General features: G+C 39.1%; 1 protein-coding gene across 2 annotated transcripts in view; it reads left to right on the forward strand.

Annotated features, from left to right (window-relative positions):
• The window catches only part of TPP2 (tripeptidyl peptidase 2), a 76,496-nt gene that overhangs the window by 18,494 nt on the left and 35,609 nt on the right, over positions 1–22,393 (forward strand). For both annotated transcript variants that reach the window (XM_077813092.1, XM_077813100.1), the window contains exons 8-16: positions 1,324–1,400; positions 1,974–2,101; positions 5,115–5,214; positions 8,676–8,824; positions 9,005–9,120; positions 10,268–10,436; positions 15,088–15,245; positions 16,887–16,963; positions 17,658–17,764. In XM_077813092.1, the coding sequence (XP_077669218.1) occupies positions 1,324–1,400; positions 1,974–2,101; positions 5,115–5,214; positions 8,676–8,824; positions 9,005–9,120; positions 10,268–10,436; positions 15,088–15,245; positions 16,887–16,963; positions 17,658–17,764 (1,081 nt within the window). The remainder of the gene's footprint in view (positions 1–1,323; positions 1,401–1,973; positions 2,102–5,114; positions 5,215–8,675; positions 8,825–9,004; positions 9,121–10,267; positions 10,437–15,087; positions 15,246–16,886; positions 16,964–17,657; positions 17,765–22,393) is intronic.

Raw genomic sequence — 22,393 nt, forward strand, 5'->3', positions numbered from 1 at the left:
GTATTTTTGATGATGTGGCTTTGTTTTGGGCATCCTGTGTAGGCTATCGCTTTTAGCAGACTGTTAATGGCATTGAAGTATTTTACAGGTCTTGAGGTGCCAGACTCTTTTTAGTGAAAGGAGAGGATACTTTACAAGCTTCTCATAAGACAAATTCTTTTTTTAATACGCAATATATATTTTGTGTTGTATGAAGTGCATACTATTTTTTTCAGTCTAGTACCGTGAAAAACTGGAGAAGAAGATTCTAACATATGGGACAAGTGTGTATTATTTTAACATTCTTTGCTTCGTATATAGCATTGACATATGGACTTACTGGTACGCTAGACAACAAAACAAACCCAGGAGAGAAATGAGATGCATCCAACAATCTCATTAAGAATTAGAGGACTTACTTTCACAACTACTGTTCAGAGAGAATTGGACATAATTCCATTTCAGCAACAAAGGCACAGGCCCTCTCACGGAACTCTAATTAGATATTAGATATCTGTAGAAAAAAAGGTGGATGTAAACTTTTTCCATCCAAAAAGGAATTAAAAAAATGCACAATTACATGAGCGATCTGTAGAACTACCTCCATATGCCCAACATGAAGATACACTGGAATGAAGGGCCACTGCATTGGCTTTTGATTGGATTGCACAGCAAAAGAAGACTGGGCACTATTGATTACCAACATACAGTGGCCTAACACTAATGATTCCCACATTTTCTTAACTATATAACTTACGAGAGTTCAACTATGCAAAGCTTGGACTTTGTGCAACATTTATTGGCTACAAGGGAAAAATATTTGTAGTTGAGAGAAACTGGAAATGAAACAAATCTGCCTTTTAACAAAAACATGAATATTCATCAGAATCTTAACATTCATTCATCAGTGTTTTATAAATAGGCTTATAATGGTTTCATTTATATCAGGGGTTGGCAACCTTTGGCACGTGGCCCGCCATGGTAAGCTCCTGGCAAGACGGGCCAGTTTGTTTACCTGCCGCGTCCGCAACTTCTGCCGATCGCAGACTCCCACTGGCTGCGGTTCGCTGCTCCAGGCCAATGGGGGCTGCGGGAAGCGGCGTGGGCCAACGTATGTGCTGGCTGCCACTACTCGCAGCCCCCATTGGCCTGGAGCGGCGAACTGCGGCCAGTGGGAGCCTGCGATCAGCAAAAGCTGTGGACGTGGCAGGTAAACAAACTGGCCCATCCTGCCAGGGGCTTACCATGGTGGGCCGCATGCCAAAGGTTGCCAATCCCTGATTTATATAAATGGTGTTGTTTGCTATCTGTAAGATTTTTAGTGGTAAACTTTAACTTTAACAGATGATAGAAGCAATGAAATACAAGTGTGATCTTGTCAACTACAGCTATGGAGAAGCAACACACTGGCCAAATTCTGGGTGAGTACATGAGGTTTACCATAACCAGGTTTAATACTGAAGAATACTGGTGTTAAAAATTTTTGCATTTGTGTAGTGGCACTGTCAACCGGAGTAAATAATCTAGACACTAATAATTCATTGATATTAAACTGCTGCACTACATCTCAAATTGCTGAACTTGGTCTGTGGATTTAAGTGAGCCTACTGAAATTGTCAGTATTTTGTAGTATATTGCAATACTCTTTCTGGGAAAAAAAAATTATAGTAATAATCCCTTTACAATGTGTGGATTGCTACAGAATCTTTCCTCAAGAATAGAATTTAATCTTTCTAAATAATTAATTTCCTTTTAACATTGTTCAGGGGTCACTCCCGTACTCTACTCCGTGACCACCCTTTCAGGTCTGGCAAGTAGGCTGAACATTACTCAATTATGGTCAAAAACAAAGGTGTAGGGTATGAAATCCTGGCCCCATCAGTTAGTGGGAGCTTTGCAGTTGATTTCAACATTGCCTGAATTGCATCCTGGATACTGAAAAGGAGAGAAAATATTTTGTTGCTTAAATGATATGTTTTCTGTATTTATTTTAGGAGAATTTGTGAAGTAATTAATGAAGCCGTATGGAAACACAACGTAATCTATGTTTCAAGTGCAGGGAATAATGGTCCTTGCCTTTCTACCGTGGGATGCCCAGGTGGAACTACATCTAGTGTAATAGGTAAGTAGCTCTCTTTTTAAAAAAAAAAAAAAAAAAAAAAAGGGGAGAGAGAAATCCATACAGTTTAGAAAATATCAAAATAGTTGATCTTTTAAGCTATATACTTACATTAAGTGATTGAGATAAGAACTTTTATCTTTTTGATAAATATCTTGTATTTATCAAAGCAAACAAATTAAGATTTTTCAGGATTGTAAAATCTTTTTTATGTCCCCAGCGGCAACTGTCTTAAATGGAGCTACATTCTTGGTGTATTTCTTTATGTACATGTGTGGCAACTGAGATTTGTTTTTTGTTAATGTTCAGAAGCCTGCTGTCCAGTCTGAATGTGTAGTAAATTTGTACTGTAAACAAAAAACAGCCTCTTCCTCCTCCTTTGGGTGGAATTGGACAATATTTGCTACTAATAATACCTGGCTGCTGACTGTGCAGAAGAATACATGAGGCTGCCAGGCAATTTGTCTTGATTTTTTTATTTTTAATAAACTTGTAGAAGGCAAGCCTTACAAATAGTCAAACTAGTCCTTAAAATGCTTCATAAGTGTAATTGTCTGTATTTTAAAAAAGACTCATTCACTCATGTCATTGATCATCTGGCAATTAGTAAAATGTAGTTTGTAGAAACAGCTAAGTTTGATCCCGATTTATCTCTTTCAAAGTATCTTAGACTCAGAAGATACATTTTGACTGGGGAAAAACACACTGTTTCTAATGTTAGGTCAGATACCCTGATATGCTGCCTCTTTCCTTTCCTAATGAATCCCAGCTTTGTAACTTGGATCTAAAATTTGGCATTTGTCCAGAGATATTCCTGAAAAAAAAATCCATCCAACTACAATGTAACATCTGTCAAAAGCTATTCTTGGAATCAAAACTTGTTCTTCCTGTTGGCTGTGATACATCTGATAAACTAGTAGTCAATGAAAATACTGAAAACATCATTCTAAAAAGAATAACACATTTTAAGATCATTAATGTTATTATCACTAAACATGTTTTGTTTGTCTTTTGTTTTTAAAAAGACAAGTTAGTATGTCGAATAATTGGAGCAGGAGTCTGGAGTTGAACTTTGGGTTCTGTTCAGAGCTCTGCACGTGACTCACTCTCACCTTGAGAGAACATAGAGAGGTTTAGTTGGCCCTTCGGCATAATGGGAATAACTTTTTTTGGCTTGTCTTTGCTGCAGAGTTAGCTTGAGGTATAACTCAGGTGTTGCTGCAACTAAACTTCCATTCATCTACACAAATCTCTAGCTCAGGTTTAATGGTCCTTTAAAATCAAGCTGGTTGGCTCATCATTGATATGGGTTGAAGCTTGAGTGCTGCTTCCTTAAGCTAGGGCTTCTCTGTGTACACTACACAGCATATGCCAGCAGAACCCCCTTGTGGCGATGCAGCATAAGCTGACGCATGGAGTTGTGCTGGCTTAGCTACACCGTCTGTCTGAATGACATTAGCTAATCTGACAAAAGCACTCTTCTGTCAGCATAGTTATGTCTGCACTGGGGATATAACTGATATATCTGTGCCGGCAAAACTTTGTAATGTAGACTAAGGCCGGATATATTCCTAAACATTAGATTGATTTAGCTACGTTGCTCAGAGCCATGAAAAATTTCACATCCTGGGTGCCGTAACTAGTTCAGTCTAACCCTTGGTGTAGACACAGGTAGGTCAGGGGCAGAATTATGCATTCAGCCTGTCTACTGCTTTTCAGAGGGATGGCTGTACAACATTGATGGAAAAGTCCCTTCCACTGATGTGGGAACTCTTACACTATGGCACTACAGCTCTGTTGCTCAAGTGTTTCGCATTGTGCCTGCTCCTAGACAGGCTAACTTAAGACTAGGTCAAATGGAGTAGCTCAAGTGTAGTAACTCGTGCTGTGCCAGTGAAGACAAGCCCTTACCTCATGGATTTTTTTTGAGTATTTTGAAATCTTCAGGTGAAAATAACTTTGTTTATCCCATTAATAGTAACAGAAATTGTATACATCAGTGTGACTAAATCCTGACGTAAATCTTGGTATTCCGGGGAAATCTTTTTTTCTAAAGGGTTGGCTATAGGACAGACGGGGGCAGGAGAGCAAATTCCAACTAGATGAATTTAGGGTTGCTTGCTTAAAGTGAGGAAAACTATTAGCTAGGCCCAGACAATTATACTTTGGCTGGAAGGTCGTCAATGCAATATACTTAACCTAAAATAATTCTTTTGGGGAAACCTGTTCTCACAACGTATATAGCTATGCTGTGACGGGCGTGGTAAATTGTTTCTGTACCACTTGTTCTCATGTCTCATTTTACTACAGCATGTGACTTCTGAAACCTTACAGGCTTTACTTGGCCCGTGTTTGTCTTGTCAAGATTCTGTTTTCCAAGACCATTGGAATTTGTCATCTGAGACAATTAAGAACTTGGAACATGAATGCGTACTATTGCACTTGAATAAATGTGTTTTTAAATATATATATAATACATGGTAGAACCCTGTTTATCCGGTCTAATTGGGACAGGGGCCAGATCAGATAAACCAGTGAATGTGAAAAGGTGATGCTGCAGTGCCATCTATTGGCCGCAGGAGAGGTCGCCCACTTTTGGACCTGGAGTCCTGGTTGTTTTGGTAAATGCAGAGAGCTGGTTAAGGGTGAGTCAGATAAATGGGGTTCTGCTCTGTGTGTGTGTGTATTTATAATGACAAAGGGTAGAGACTGAAATAGGCACAGAACATATCATAGTTGCTACTATATACAATGCCTGCTTGGCCTTCAAATTTACTCTCTAAAGTACAAAACTTTACTGAAGAAAAACTTAACTGTTTCTCAATATCTGTCAAACTTTATGCTAGCTGAAGCTTACAATGTTTCTAAAAAATGTAATTGTTTTCCAGATTAAAATAGTTAAAATATACATACTGCTTATTTAAAGTTATTTTTGTGTATGCTGTAGGCTACAGACGAGGTTGTTTTTAAGATCTTGCATCGTTCTAAAGTTGAGAATACTAATATTTTTTAATAGGTGTTGGTGCATATGTATCACCTGATATGATGGTTGCTGAATATTCTTTGAGAGAGAAACTACCAGCGAACCAGTATACTTGGTCTTCCAGAGGTCCTAGGTAGGTTATGTATAATCCACAAGTTCACAGGCTGCATGGCTGATTTTAACTGTAGAATCCAAGCTTGTCAGAAGACAGTAGCAGATAAGTGTAATTTTCCAGTGAGAAGCTTTTAGTACGGACACCCTTTCTTAGAAATCAAACCTCCTTTGGCTCTTAATGCTTAGGATGTTGCAGCACTTCAAATTGCTTTTCCACAAAGCATTCGCAGTATACCTCAGGGAAATGTTAGAATACCATTGCTCTCCTTTATTGATTCCTTTGTTCTTGTGGTTAGTGAAAGTTTGCTCTGTAGTTATCTGTAGTTGTCATCTGTTGCTCCCTCAAAGAAAAATGTTAATACTGCTAAAAGCTGTTGAAGCTAACAAACACTACTGTGAGGAAGATTCTGTCTGGCCTTTTCTGGAGTTTATGTCAGGCTTCTGTTTGTTAGTTTGTGTGTAGTTGCAGCTTTCCAGTAACTGTGAGTGCTGTTTGGAGAGTGAGCAAAAGGGATCTACAATTCAAATTGACGCTTAGTGCGTCTTGGCACAGATCACATCGCTCAACATGCAGACCCTGTTTGAGGATTTTGCATGGGCCATTAAAGGTGAATTGGAAAGCAAAAATAGTTTGCCTTTTATGATATATAAATATGGCCTCAAAGATCTAAAGAAATTGTGTGTTCTTGCAAAGAGCAAAAATATCAGACCTCCACTTTTCCTCCTTTTGCTTGGCTAAATGATTAGACATATTGAATCTCATACGATTCAGATTTCTGCAGCAAGCTTACAATTGAAGAGGGAAAATGTGGAGGTTTAGATTAAGAATTCGTAATCCTTTTCCTCTTATTTGGGGGCAATGAGAACTGCAACTCAGCTTTCAGTTTCATGTGCCATTGCTATTTAAATGCGTCAGACATCTTTGCCAAATGAGGGCAAAAAAGAAAAAAATCCAGAAATAACGTTTTACATACATTGTTTTTAAAAAGGTCAGGAAAACTTTTTTTAGGTAACACTTTTGTCATAAAGGAGCAGTATGGGCATATTTTTATTTGCAATTGAACCTCAAGGTCCAGGAGGATTCCCAAAAAATGTAAACCTGATTCGTTTGTCTGGAAGACCTCCAAGAAGACTTAAGTTGAACAATGGTCCATTTTATGTCCGGATTCTCTACTTCTAAGTGGCCATGGAGGTGGGAGGAGTTGGCAAAAATCTTTCCAATTGCTGGCCTGGGGAATACAAAGTGTCCCCTTCATTGTACTCTAGGTTTGAGGAAGCCAGAGTGCAAAGAAGACGGTAGGGACCTAAAGTTCAGTTAGCTTGGTCTTCACTTATATAGTTTCTTACATATAAAATCAATGGGGTCTAAATTAGCTGTTACCACTCAAGAAAGAGATCTTGGAGTCATTGTGGAGAGTTCTCTGACAACATCCACTCAGTGTGCAGCGGCAGTCAAAAAAGCAAACAATGCTGGGAATCATTAAGAAAGGGATAGATAATAAGACAGATAATATATTGCCTCTATATAAATCCATGGTATGCCCACATCTTGAATACTGCATGCAGATGTGGTTGCCCCATCTCAAAAAAAGATATATTGGAATTCAGAAAGGTTCAGAAAAGGGCAACAAAAATGATTAGGGGTATGGAACGGCTTCTGTATGAGGAGAGATTAATGAGACTGGGACTTTTCAGCTTGGAAAGGGACAACTAAGGGGGGAAATGATTGAGGTCTATAAAATCATGACTGGTGTGGAGAAAGTAAATAAGGAAGTGTTATTTACCCCTTCTCATAACACAAGAACCAGGGTTCACCAAATGAAAGTAATAGGCAGCAGGTTTAAAACAACCAAAGGAAATATTTCTTCACACAATGCACAGTCAACCTGTGGAACTCTTTACCAGAGGATGCTGTGAAGGCCAAGACTACAATAGGGTTCAAAAAAGAACAGCACAAAGGGGCCCTAAAAACCCCAGGCTGGAGATTGCACAGGCATTGTGGGAAGAAGATTGCTGTAAGGCTGTCTCCCAAGGATCCTATGGCAAGGCCCACAGGATGGGCATTCCAGGATGGTGTTGCAGCATGAAGTGTTGTGGAGATTCCAGGCAGAGCTGCCGCCAGTCCATAGAGCAGCATAGAGGTGAGGCAGCAGTTACTTAGGCATGGTATACGCTATAGTTACGTCAACATAAGGCGGCTTGCGTTGACCTAACTCTGTAAGTGTCTACACTACAACATTGCTCCTGCTGATGTAAGTTGCCCACTATATCAACCTAATAATTCCACTTCTGCGAGAGGTGTAGTGCTTAAGTTGATGTAGTTAGGGTGACACAGTGTCTGTGTAGACACTGTGATTTACGTTGCCTGTTGGCTGTCACACCCCATCCTACGATATCTCTCACATTTAAGTTGGTGGAAGAGTTCCTGGTCAGGACACGCACCACTGACAGAAGTTGTAATTACTTGGCCCTGGTCTACACTGGGGGGATCGATCTAAGTTATGCAACTTCAACTACGTGAATAATGTAGCTGAAGTCGACATACTTAGATCGACTTACTGTGGTGTCTCCACTGCGGTGAGTCAACTGCTGCCGCTCCCCCGTCGACTCTGCCTGCTCCTGCTCCTCTCGTGGCACTGGAGTACAGGAGTTGACAGTAGAGAGCTCAGGGGTAGATTTATCGTGTCTAGATTAGATGTGATAAATTGATCCCCACTGGATCGATCGCTGCCCGCCGATGCGGCGGGTAGTGAAGACATACCCTTGGTGGCTGTGCTTAGGTCGACTTAATTTTGTAGCGTAGACAAGGCTTTAAGAAAGGCCCCAGAGTCTGTCTGGATTGTGCCAGGGGCCTTTCCAGTCCCTGAAACATCCCAGAACCATCTTAAAGCCGCGATAGGCCTCTGTGCTGTGCCTCAGTTCAGGGCATTGCCTTTAAACTTTAAAGTGTGGAAGTGACCTTTAAAGTGAAATTAAAGCTCTTACTTTTGCATCCCCTTTTGCTCTCACTTGCTGCTATTATTTTTGTAGGAAAAAATTAGGGGATGTACATTTGTCATGTGCTTGACGTTTATACTTGAGTACCTAACAGATTAGGCATCTAAAATAACTTGAAATACAATATTGGATGCCTAACTTTTGGTTAGGAAATTTGTTCATTTGACAAACTGGAGCCTGTGATAAGTAAAAATAATCTATTCTACCAGTTCTAAAAATATTCAGTGTTATAGGAGTTTAATATTTATTTTCTCCTAAGTGAAGTTTTTATAGTCAAGTCATGACTGAATAGTATGAAAATGCTTTTAAAAAAGAATTGTTTAATATCAAAATCATTTTCAAATTTGGTAGTCCATGTACAGTAGCGTTAGCAGATGAACACTGAAATACTTATTAAATATAATAGTATGATAGCTTTAATGTGAAATGGTTGTTTGTATAAACAGAGATTTGGATTTCAATAATTGTATCAAAACTTTTTAGTACCGATGGAGCCCTTGGAGTGAGTATCAGTGCGCCAGGAGGAGCTATTGCTTCTGTTCCTAACTGGACTTTACGAGGAACACAGCTCATGAATGGCACATCTATGTCTTCACCTAATGCATGTGGAGGCATTGCTTTAGTACTATCAGGTAATGAATATTGTCTCTCTTTGTTAGAGATAAATTTTTGTCTTTTCATTCTTGCACAATTTTGTAAATTGAAATCCAGTAATATTACTGAAGCAACCTATGTTTCTTACATTTAATAAGAGTTAATAGTGTTGAATCTTCATGTTCTTTAATATTTTATCAATAACACTTTAATTTCAGGACTCAAAGCTAATGATGTTCATTATACTGTTCATTCTGTCAGAAGAGCTTTAGAAAATACTGCAGCGAAGGCTGAAAATATAGAAGTGTTTGCACAAGGACATGGTATTATTCAGGTACTTAACAGCATAGATGCAAAAATTATACAAATTATCAACTTTAAAGGGATATTGTCAACTTGAAATCTGGTCACTTGGGGAGGAAAAAAGTTAAGTAGTTGCAAGTGCTACACAATTATAATCACACTTTTTTCTTTCTGAATCACTTTTCTCTTTGCTGTGCAGTAATCCACACAAATAGGAAACTGGCTCTAAAAAAGTTCTTACAGTGAACAGATTATATACTTAGATTACTTTGTGTATTTAAGTAGAATGACTTCATTAGATATGATAACAAAAGCATTGAATGAAAATACCGCTTGTTTCATCCTAACAGTTAGCTTGTGGGTTTATGCTGAATCTGCTGCTTCCTAGTTCTTCGCTTTGGTGTTGTTTATTTCTTTTGTTCGTTTTTCCTAGCAAGGAGTTTCGCTGGAGCCCAATTCACCAATATTTTTTTTAAATGGCAAATTAAAACACAAAATAAAAAAAATTTGAAATATACTAAGACAATTGTGAACACGGTGTCTATAACACCATCTATATTTACTATACTGCCTATCTGAAAACTAATTACAGGTAAAATTTTCAATAATCCCTGCGTCATTGGCTTTCAGTAAGACTTGGGTTCCTAAGCATAGCATATGGTGTTTCACAAAGCATAGGGACTAATGGTAGTGCAACACAGGGGATCAGCATGTGAATCCTAATGGTTATATTTAGGCTCCTAAATCTTACTGGAAATCACTGAAACTTAAGCTCCTAAGTCCATTTTGAAAATGGTACTTTTTTGAAATTTTGCCCCACGTCTTTAGATCATTTTTTCCTCATTGGAGAAAGTGAATTCTTTCTCCTCTGTTCTATGTAATATGCCCAAAGATGCCCTACCTCCAGCAAGGACACCTTGTCAAGGCATATTGAATGCAGTTCCTTCTTGCAATGTTGTGCATAGCCACTGTAGGCTGTTTTAGAGCACTGCAGTACTCGCAATGTCTGCTGGCATAGGAGATAAGGTATAACCATTGTGATTCAAATACTAGACCCTTTTGTTGCCCTACCATTAGTGGCTATGCTTTCTAAAAACTTCATCTAGAAGTTGGGTATTTTCTATTGTGACTACTGTAGGGTTAAATGGGTATATTGGAACACTGTCTTTTCTCAATAGGTTGATAAAGCCTATGACTACCTCATTCAAAATTCATCATTCACAAGTAAAATAGGTTTTACTGTTACTGTTGGAAACAGCCGTGGAATCTACCTCAGAGATCCTGTCCAGATAGCTGCACCTTCTGACTGTGGGGTTGGCATAGAACCTGTTTTTCCTGAGAATACAGGTAGGGAAGAAGCTGGTTATATAAACATGTTTAGGAATGTTCTTGTGTAAATTCGATGAGGACTTGGGTCTAAAGATCACACAATTAGCTTAACACTTGATAACGATATTATACGTTTAAATGGAAAAAAAAGATGTAGTGAGTTATGTCATGTACCTGTATTATAAAAAAGCTGCTACTCTTAATTATAGTTTCAATAGTTGAACCAAGGTTGTTTTTCCCGTGATAACACAGCTTAATCAAGATACTTTTCCATTCTAAACCCTTGGTTTTAGTCTCTGTTTTTTCAGTTTCATTTGGAGGGTGAAGTCCTTCATGTTTTTAACTCAAGCATGTCTGTCTTTCTTTTGGAGAAATTTGAAATGAAAAATATCAAGTGTTTTAAATGAACGTGGGGAAAATATTCAAAACATTTTAAAATTTCCTCTAACTTGAATAATCTGTGTGAATTTAAAACTTCAATTTTTGCATCTTATGTAGCCCTCTATGGGATTGTATACTTTTTCAAATGTGAAAGCACTTAGTTGAGAAATAACTAATTCCTGGACATGACCTCTTGTGGCCCCAAACTTTCAGGGTCGAAGTTCTATATAAAGCACTTGCACTTCCATCAGTTCTTTTTCTGTGATCAGTAGTTGCAGAAGTCCTTCTTTTTAAAGTTTTTAAATCAGATTTCTAGCTTTTTCTCTAACACTTTTGTGTATAGTTAAGTTAGGGTAGTTTTGGGATTTTAGTATTGTTGTGTGCTGTAGTGCGCTTAAATCATGATTCAATACTTGGATCTTTTGAAGTCTAGATTCAGGAGGTATATATCTTGGCCTTCATCATCTCTCAATTGTGTCCAACCAAGTGTCTTCTCTGTTTTAGGGGGAGTCGTCCCTATCAGTGCATAGTTTTTTGTTTTACAGAATGTTGTTTTACACCCTGAGACATGGCTTTTGTAAGAGTAAATATATTCAGTCTGCTAATTTGCCTCCGTTAATCTCTAAAGAAGCTTTGTGTTGCTCTTTTTTACTTTGTAATTTACCTTTGAAACTAGAAGGAAAACAGTTACTAAATCACCTTGATTGGCTCATTTGGGTGCCTTTTTAAAATTGGTTTCCCAGAATAAAGTGCACAATTCTGAATTTGGTTCTGTGTGGGCATTTATACCTGGAACAGTTGCCTCCCTTAATTTGGTACAGGTTGTCTGTCTTGTACGCTCAAGGGTCCTGTATGTTACTCCCACACTTTGAGCTGCTTTCAGATTCCTTACTATTTATCTGTATATTTTGTTGCCTCAGTCTCCCAAGAGGAGGCTCTCCTCTAGAAGACTTCATTCAAGGGATTGAGTGCAGATGAGGTAATCCCTGATTATCTTGCAATATTAATGGAGATTCCATTATTTTAGATGGAAATTTAGGTTTGGTCTACATTACAAAAGTTGCACACTTTTTTAACTTAAGAGATATAAAATTGATCTAGTTAAACCAGTGTAAATGCCAAATGCACTTCTAATGGCCAAAATAATGTAATGGGTGATGCAGGACTCTTTTTTTAATAAATAATTAAGAGGGTAATGTAATACCAGTAAACATGGATTCATGGAAAATAAGTGTCAAACTAACTAGATATTATTTTTTTGTGTTTACAAACTTGGATGATAAAGATAAGTGTTGAAGTATTTAGACTTCTGTAAACATTTCATTTGGTACCCCACTACATTTTAAGAAACTAGAATGATACAAAATTAACATGGCAAATTAAATTGATTTAAGAAATGGTTAACTGACAGGTCTCAAAATGTTGTAAATGGGGAGTCATTGAGCAGTCATTGTGTTTGTAGTGCGGCACTGGAAGAAAACAAAATCATTGCTGATATAGTTTGTAGATGATCTGAAGACTGGGGGATGGTAAATAACAAAGAAGATGGGTCACTAATACAGAGCAATCTGGATTGCTTGGTAAACTGGGCAGTCGATATACATTTTAATTTGGACAAATGTAAGGTTATATATTTAGGAGCAAAGAATATAGACTATATTTACAGGGTGAGGGACTCTGTCCTGCCAAGCAGTGACTGAGAAAGGCTTGGTTTTCACAGTAAATAATAAGCTGAGTAGGAGCTCACAGTGCGATGCTTTGATGAAAAGAGCTAAGGCAACCCTTGGACCTATAAATGGTAATAATGACTGGGAGTAAGGAAGTGATATTTACCTTGCTGTTTGGCAGTGGTGTGACTGCTGCTGGAACACTGTGTGTCCCGTGCTGTCCTGTATACACTTCAAGAAGGATGCTGAAAAATTGGAGAGGGTTCAGAGAAAAGCCAGGAGAATGATTAGCAGGGATTCTCAAACTTCATTGCACTGCAACCCCCTTCTGACAACAAAAGTTACTACACCACCTCAGGAGGACAGGTCAAAGCCCAAGCCCCACCGCCCTGGGTGGGGGGAAGCCAAAGCTGAAGCCCAAGGGCTTCAGCCCCACACAGGAGGCCTGTAACCCTCAGCCTTGCCACCAAGGTCTGAAGCCCTCGGACTTCGGCTTAGGCCCTGGGAGGTGGGGCTCGGGCTTTGGCTTGGCCCTGGGCCCCGGCAAGTCTAACGCCAGCCCTGGTGACCCCAGTTAAAACAGGGTCGTGACCCACTTTGGGGTCCCGACCTACAGTCTAAGAGCTGCTGGACTAAAGGATTGGAAAGCATGGGAGAGATCAAGGGAGTACTCAATCAGTTTTTCAAGGAGAAGGTTAAGGGATGACTTGATCAATTTATAAGTACCTAGAACAGAAATCTCATAATAGGGTGCTCTTCAATCTAGTAAATAAGAAGATAAGATCCAGTGGCTGAAAGTTGAAATTCACCTGGAAATAAGGCCAAAAATTTTTTTTTGACAGCGAGGCTAATTAATCATTGGAACAACTTAACAAAGGGTTGGGTCAAGTCCATCACTGACCACTTTTAATCAGGTTTGGATGTTTTTCTACTTCAAACTGAAATTAATTCATGGAAGTCCTAAGGTCTGCAGGAGGTGGGACAAGATGATTACAGTGGTTCTTAAATCTATGAAAACCAGTTTAACCCTTGCTTAAATTGGTTTAGTTTAATTCGGTAATTCACCAATACAAGCTTTAACGTTAATTTAGTTAAACCTTCTGTAACTTTTCTATAATAGACAAGCCTCTAGATTCTGGAGCATAGATAACTGCATCCAAAAGAGGACTGGCTTGCTGAGCAACGGCGAGATTGTTTTCCATTGGGACTTTCTTATTTTATCCTTCTCGGTGTCATAGAGGACTGTTTCCAAGATATAGGTATAAACCACAGATTAACAAAATAAAGGCCAATGTTTTTCATTTGGCAGATTTCTAAGATAAATGCTCAACATGTTGCATCTAGTAGTGATTATAAGTAAGCATTCTTCTTCTCACAATGTTCTGTTAATCTCTGAAGGTCCTGTTTGAAACTTGTCATTGAGAAGTATTCCTTTCAGAAGTTTGAGTATCAATGCCTTTTCAAAAGTTATTTCATACAAATTTGGATATAATACAATTCTTAAATATTGAATAGTTCTGTTACCGTGATCTTTTAGTTCTGATACAGTTATGTTTAGGGCTGTGATTTTTGTCACGGAATCTGACACTTCCAGAGACCTCCTTGACTTGAGCCGCAGCGCCTGGGAGCTGCAGGATCCCCCCACCGCCCATGGTGGCTGGGGACTCTGAGCTCCCAGCCACAGCGGGTGGAAGGGGGTGCCCCGGGAGCTCCCCATTTTACATATTTTAGTAAAAGTCATGAATACGTCATAGACTTCCATGAATTTTTCTTTATTGCTTGTGACCTGTCTGTGACTTTTACTAAAAATATGCATGACAAAATCTTAGCCTTAGTTACATTAGAGATGATGTCACAGCATGGTGAATGCATTGATTTTTACACTGCAGTGGAGGACCTGAAAAAGGTGAATGGGGAAGGAAAACTATTTCTGTATTTAGGCTGTCTGCCCTGGGAGCTAGGGGTGTCATTCCCAGCTTGAGTAGACATATTTGCACTAGCTCTCATTGAGGTAGCATGCTAAAAATAGTGAAGTAGCCTGGGCAGTGGTGGCATGGGTTAGCTGTGCCAAGTACAAACCTGCCTGGACCCCATGGGTATGTGATTGGGGCGACTAGCCTGTGCTGCCGTTGCTACTGTGGCTACACTATTACTGTTTGCATGCTAGCTCAGTGAGAGCTGGATATCACAGCCCCAGCTCCAAGTGTAGACATAGCCTCAGATGATCATAGGTGGAGTCCTTTTAAAAAAAAAATTGCGTTTTACTGAAATGGTTCTGAGAATTTCATTGAGGGTTGGTAGGAAGAAGGGTTTCCAGCTGAGAGCACCAGAATTCACTCATGGTGATGGTGCTGCCTATCCAAGAGAAATGGTAACCATTTTTGTCTGAGGGAGTGCATCCCATTATCAAGTCAAACATCTTTTTTGTTTCTGAAAGGTAATTTTCAGTGGCACGTTTAACAATAAAAGCAGCGTCTTTAAAGGTTTCAAGGAGTGGGTTCCCACCGTTAATAGTGAGACATGCACACATCGGTGGAAATTTTTTTTTTTTTGTTACTGTGGCGCCTAAACATTTGTTTGGATTATTGTATTAAAAGTTTAAAAATTGCATCTTGTTTCAGAAAACACCGAAAGAATCTCTCTCCAACTTCATTTAGCTTTAACTTCAAATGCAGCATGGGTTCAGTGTCCCAGTCATTTAGAGCTCATGAACCAATGTAGGCATATTAATGTACGTGTGGACCCACGTGGTCTGAGAGAAGGACTACACTACACAGAGGTATGAACGTACTTATATTTATAAACAAAAGTATTTGCTGTCTCCCTTTGCTGTGGTCATTTTCATTTAGCTTTTAGAAAAATCATTTTTCTAGTAGATTATAGCATCCAAAGCTTTTAATTTATTTTACTTTCTCCTGTACTGGGTAGCAAATGCTGTTGCACAATTAGTTTATTTAAAACAGGAAAAACTTGTGGTTTCGTGTAAGAAAAAAGTAAACCATGTTCTTTACCTTGCCCCCTATTTCTGCAAAATTTTGTAATATTGACAAAAAGCAATTACGTTTTTTGCAGACTAGTAGTATAGATTTTTTTTAACATTTCAGATAATTTTTCCAGTTAGCTCTTGTAATTTATTACTACAAGAGACTTACCGTAGCTGTTCAGTGTGTCTTAACTCTAAATATTTATAACTTAATGTTTTTATTAGATTTTTAAAATAAAATTAAGCATTTTTATCTCTTTTTGAAATATCTGAACCTCTGTGGGTATATCTACACAGCAATTAAACACCTGAGGCTGGTCTGGGTCAGCTGACTGAGGTTCATGGGCTCAGGCTGCAGGGCTGTGAACTTGCTGTGTAGATGTTCCAGGGGCAGGCAGGGTCCCACAGTATGCCCAGCACAAATGTCTGCTCAGCAATATTTAGACCCGCAGCTAGAGCCCATATCAGCTGACCTGGGCCAACTGTGGCCATGCCCCAAGTTTTTTTATTCCAATGTAGACATGCCCTGTGTGGCTAATACTTCCCTGTATGTGGAGAAGGATAGTGGAGTTAAAAGTATGTCTTACTGAATTAAATGAGGAGGCTGCTTTCAATTCAGATGTTCTACTATTCTCTTGCCTTTTCTGTTCTCTCCCTCATTTTTGCCCCATTGATCCTTTTTAAAATAGTTGACTATCCCCCCAAAGAGTCCAAAACTTAGAATGGCACTAAAACGTTTCCATTGCATTGCAGCTGGAATTTTCAAATGTTGGTGGAACAACAAAAATAACTTTCCTTGTTAGAAAAAAAGCACTTCAGGTTTTTTAGAACAATTATAAAAAACTAAGGTCTCTGATTGCGCTGCAGTAGCAGTGAAGAAATTTGTCAAAGGGTCTGGAGGTAGTATGGTTTCAGCCATGCTGATATTTAAGGCTGGGACTTAAACAATGCTTGATGGATTGTGTGCACAAAAAATCAAGGTGTGGAGAGCAATAATGGAAGTGTAAGGGGGTGGCGGCGAGGGGTGGGGGGGGATTGAGAGGGGACACAAGACAGTGGTGTAGGAAGAGGTCTGAGCTGAAATTAGTCCTTACCTAACCAAGTAACTAAACTTGTCATATGTGATTGTGCAGTGCAGAAACCAATGAAAAAGTACGGGATTCTGAATGTACTACTTAAAAATATTTTTAAAAGTTGAATTTATAAAAAAAAACCTACTAATTCTTAAACTGGTGGTACTTTATATGTTTTTCTGGTGTGGCAGTGATTAAAGCCTCTTCAGCCTGTAGCCCCTCTAAGTTCATTGAGCAATAATGATACCGATGCAAAATACTCCACAGCCAGTCTATAGAAGCTCACTCTGGTCATATTACATCATTTTAAATTGCTTTAAGACATGATGCTGTGTAACTGCTTTTATTTTGATTAATTCGTCAGGTATGTGGTTATGATATAGCAACGCCTAATGCAGGCCCTTTGTTCAGAGTTCCAATAACTCTTATTATACCAGCAAGGTCAGTGAACATTTACTTTTTTCTTTTTTACCCCCCCGTGCATGGCTACATAATCTGACTATGATATATTGTCCTAGCTGCTTTCTTGGGTCTTTCAGCCAGTTCTGGTTTCATTTGTCTCAATATCCAAGCTAATATAAGTCCTCTGCCAGAAGGAATAGTGCAAATTGCCCCTGAATACAGAGGGGGCAATAGAGAGAGAGAAGCTGAGTTAATGTAAATGTAATGCCATTGTCCTCACCCAGTGGTGCTGCATGAAGACTGGGTAGTGAAGAGTCACAAGCTGATTTATAGTGTATTGGTGGAACACCAGAAGGCACCAAAATCCTAAAGCCAATGTTGTCTGTTAACATGGTGTGTCTAGCTCCTGTTGGAAATGCGATGAGCTCATGTCTGACAAAAACTAGTTGTCATGAATTACTATGACCAGTGCTGATGGGCTCTGAAGAGACTGTGGACATAAAGATGTACTTTGCATGCAATAACAGTGAAGCTCATTCTGTTATGGAACACAGGTTCCCTTTGAAATAAGCACTTGTGCAAGCAAGGGGCATCATGATCCAAAGTGACAAATGTCCCATGGTCTCATCTGTATATGAGCCATGGGGATTTTAACCCCATTAGCTGCATTTTTAAGATTTCAAAAAAGATTATTCAGTTTTAAAGTTATTAAACTTTAAAATTATATTCACAGAATAGATGAATCTTCACACTATGACCTTTCATATACTGATGTGCATTTTAAGCCTGGTCAAATCCGAAGACACTTCATTGAGGTTCCTCAAGGAGCTACATGGGCTGGTAAGGAAAATAAAAATACAAATTTAACAAAAAATTATGTCTTTCAAACAGGCAGTACTCCCAGTGATTTCAATGGAAGTGTTATGAGTAAGACTTCAGGATTAGATCAATGAATTATTTGTGAAATGCTTTATTTTTTTTTATTTTAAGCTCTTTTGGGGGAGAGTGTCTTTTTATATATATATATATATATATATATATATATATATATATATATAGTGTCTAGCACAATAGGACTCTAATTCTGATTGGGTTTGTGGCACTACAAGAAAAAATTACTAAATGATAATTGGGTATATTTGCATCACTGAGGGAAATTTGTGTGTGTAATACTATAATTGACCCTCTTTTGTCTGGCTTAAAAACAGGAAGATGATGTAAAAGGGGACATGCCAGTATTCCACTTTAGAATGCTAATTGCAGAGTTATATGCTGATTGCCTATTGTGACAGACCCCCCTGGGTACAACTTGGACTGTGGGACCGCCGCGTCCCCTTTTTCTCTGTGGGTTAGGGTACCTCTCTCACTGCTCTACTAGTGGCCAGCAGCCCCTTCAGGCTTCGCTCTGACACAGCCATTAGCATGTGAAGGCACACCCAAAGTTGCATGCAGGCTCTCAGAGCCACTTATGAATTATATGCAGGGAAATAGCAGCAAATCCCCCTCTCCCCCAGCCTTGTACCCCAGATATGTACCATCTTACATAACTCAAGGCCTTCTTTATCAATGCAAGCTCATTAATTAGTTTGCCACTTCATCAAAGGATAATGGACATGTCCCAGGCTTCGTAATCTGAGCAGATCCCCCAAGCACTTATGACAAACTCACAGGTTAAGATTAAATATTAAAATAGGTTTATTAACTACAGAAAGATTTTAAGTGATTATAAATGTTAAGCATAAAGGTCAGTATTGGTTACATAAGAAATAAAAGGTAAAATTGCAGTCTAAATCCTCAACTTTGTCAGACTAAGCACAATTCAAAGAAGGCAGTTTTTCTTACCCCACTACGAGTTATAAGCAGTTCACAGTTCTTAATACACAGGCTGACTTCCCTGCTCAGCCTGGTACCAGTCGCCTCAGTTCAAAGTCTTTTTTCTTCCAGGTTTCAGAGTAACAGCCGTGTTAGTCTGTATTCGCAAAAAGAAAAGGAGTCCTTGTGGCACCTTAGAGACTAACCAATTTATTTGAGCATGAGCTTTCGTGAGCTACAGCTCACTTCATCAGATGCATACCGTGGAAACTGCAGCAGACTTTATATATACACAGAGAATATGAAACAATACCTCCTCCCACCCCACTGTCCTGCTGGTAATAGCTTATCTAAAGTGAGCATCAGGTTAGGCCATTTCCAGCACAAATCCAGGTTTTCTTGGATTTCTTTAGACTTGGAGAGTGGTCAGTTTGGATGAGCTATACCAGCAGGAGAGTGAGTCTGTGTGTGTATGGGGGTGGGTTTTTGGAGGGGGGTGAGGGAGTGAGAGAACCTGGATTTGTGCAGGAAATGGCCTAACTTCATTATCATGCACATTGTGTAAAGAGTTGTCACTTTGGATGGGCTATCACCAGCAGGAGAGTGAATTTGTGTGGGGGGGTGGAGGGTGAGAAAACCTGGATTTGTGCTGGAAATGGCCTAACCTGATGCTCACTTTAGATAAGCTATTACCAGCAGGACAGTGGGGTGGGAGGAGGTATTGTTTCATATTCTCTGTGTATATATAAAGTCTGCTGCAGTTTCCACGGTATGCATCTGATGAAGTGAGCTGTAGCTCACGAAAGCTCATGCTCAAATAAATTGGTTAGTCTCTAAGGTGCCACAAGGACTCCTTTTCTTTTTTCTTCCAAACATTCTCATTGCCTTCAGAATAGGTGGGGGAAGAGAGGTGGACTCATGATTCCATTGTCCCTTACTTTATACTCTCAGTTCATGTGCATGCAAAAAAACTGGCTCCACCATGGAGTCAAGCATCACATGTCCTGAGACCTTGCTGAGTCAGAGTTAAGCAATCCCCATTATGTAAATCTCTTGTTTACAATACTCCTGTTGATCAATTGATGGTCACTTAACACCGGTTGGGATGTGGCTCACCTCCTTTGTTGCCAATTGAGAGCTAGCTGTGGGCATCTCCCAGACTCGCAACATGTTCAATAACAACCATATAGCAAAATTTCATAACTCCATGTACAGTGATGATATACATATTTTGATAGAACAATGAGTTTCAGTAAATACGAAGTCTCATAGTGTACCTTACAAGGCATTCTTTGTACAAAAGTCATAACCATATACAAATGGTGAATGTGGTGGTTACAGGGTGCTATTTTGAGGTACAATATGTCCCACCCATATATAGCAAGAGTGAGAGGAGCATTCAGCACTTCTTTGTTTCTTTAATAAGTATTATGCAGATTCTTTCAAGCATTTCTTTTTAGAAAACAATACAAATGTATTTAGAACTTAACGTGGCTGTTTAACGTTTTGCACTTTAGTAGAGAATATTAATGTGTGTTGGATGGAGTTGTGAATGTATTAATCTAATGTGAACAAGAAGTAGATACTAGCTTATTCCATGTGAAAGTATAATTTAATGTGGTGGGGACAGTTTTGATTGTAGAGTTCTTGGATGGTACAAGGTTATAGAATTCATATTTGGTTTTGTATTCAATTTTTACTCTTGACCAGTATTACAGATTGGATTGTTTGAGTTTGGTATGGTCTGGGAAAGCCAATAAGATAACTTGTGGGTGCGTGTACTGATGTAATATCCAGGAGTAATTAGGTTAATGTTGAGTGGTGTGTAGTTGCTAAATAGTTAAAACAGAGATGTAGATTCATCTTTAAACCTCGTCTTTCAGTGTTACTATTGTTATGGCATTCTAAAAATTTGGCTGTGCTGTACTTGAAAATAAAAAAAAATTTGAGGCTTTTAATGTTTATGGTATTATAAAGTGTCTAGATATAGGAAATTGGATTTTTTTTTGTTTTGTTTTGTTGACCTTGATGTGACGATGTGCCTTAAGATTAGTGGATATTTTAAACAAACATACATTTGTTTTGATGTGAACAAAATGGATCAGTTAGACCATCAGCATGCAAAACATTCCGTATCGTTTCATATGATGAAAAAAATGCCATTGAAAACTAGCTTTCTTTTGTGAATTTCTTGCCCTGTTTCTAACCAGCTACAAAATAATTTGAGTAAGGGATTAGGCAGCATACAGGGGAATATGACACGTGAATAAAATGGCTGTAACAAATCTCTTCATTGTTTGTTTCTAGACTTCAACACCAAGGGTTTTTTGAGGTAGAATAAATATTCTTTGGAAGTTGTACGATTAGTACATAAACGCCATTGAGAAAAATTTTCAATCTTAATTTTCTTAGTTATTTCTTAAATAGATATCTTTTTATAATGACTGATTGCTTTCTATTATCTTAAAAAGAAAAGGAGTACTTGTGGCACTTAGAGACTAACCAATTTATTTGAGCATAAGCTTTTGTGAGCTACAGCTCACTTTGAGCTGTAGCTCACGAAAGCTTATGCTCAAATAAATTGGTTAGTCTCTAAGGTGCCACAAGTACTCCTTTTCTTTTTGCGAATACAGACTAACACGGCTGTTACTCTGAAACCCTTCTATTATCCTAATTTTGTTTTAGCTAAGCCATTTATGCAGTCTTTACATACATACATACATACATACATACATACATACATACATAAAAAAATAAACAGAATAGTGTTTTAGAATAATTCTATTACAACATCAGATTACTAGTTCTGTAGCTTGGGGCAAATCAAGAGCATATGGCCTGTGTGTGTGTGGTTTTTTTAAATACAAACCTGAAGTGGCACTTTAGGTCAAAAAGTCTGTATCAAAAGTCTTCTCTAGCAGGTATTAGCAAGCAGGCTGGTAGCACCACCCGTTAAGCTTGCCCCACACTTCCCATTATAAACCTCTGTTTTCAGTTGCTTATAACTAAGGCAAAGTTTTAGTCAGGTATTTTTAGTAAAAGTCATGGACAGGTCACAAGCAGTAGACAAAATTCATGGCCCGTGACTTGTCCGTGACTTTTACTAAATATACCCCTGACTAAAACTGGGCGGGGGTGGACTTGCGGGGGACGGCACGGGTGCTGGGGAGGGGGTACAGCCTGGGGGGGAACGGTGCGGGTGCTGGGGAGCGGCAACCCTAGCTCCATGTGCTGCCTCCGCTCTGCCCCAAGCTCCAGTTCTGTAGCTCCCATTGGCTGGGAACCGCAGCCAGTGGGAGCTGCGGGGGCAGTGCCTGGCTGCCAGCAAAGACTGCATGTGGTGCTAGGGGAGCCCCCCTCCAGGTAAGCTCTGTCCTTCATCCCAACCCCAAGCCCTGATCCTCTCCCCCCGTCCCCCCAATCCATCTTGCCACAGTGAGGCAAGACTGCCCCAGCAGCAGCCGGTGCACTTGAGCCAGCTGCACGGGGCTGCTGCAGAATTCACGGAGGTCATGGAAAGTTACAGCATCCATGACCTCCATGACAAACACTGAGCCTTACTTATCACTTTGCAAAACTTCAGTCGCTTGGGCTGAAATTTCCCCAGGCTGCATTTTTTTTGGAAAACTTCAACCAAAATGGTTCGACCATTTTTGA

Source organism: Eretmochelys imbricata, chromosome 1, assembly GCF_965152235.1.
Source record: "Eretmochelys imbricata isolate rEreImb1 chromosome 1, rEreImb1.hap1, whole genome shotgun sequence".
Classification (NCBI taxonomy): Eukaryota; Metazoa; Chordata; order Testudines; family Cheloniidae; genus Eretmochelys; species Eretmochelys imbricata.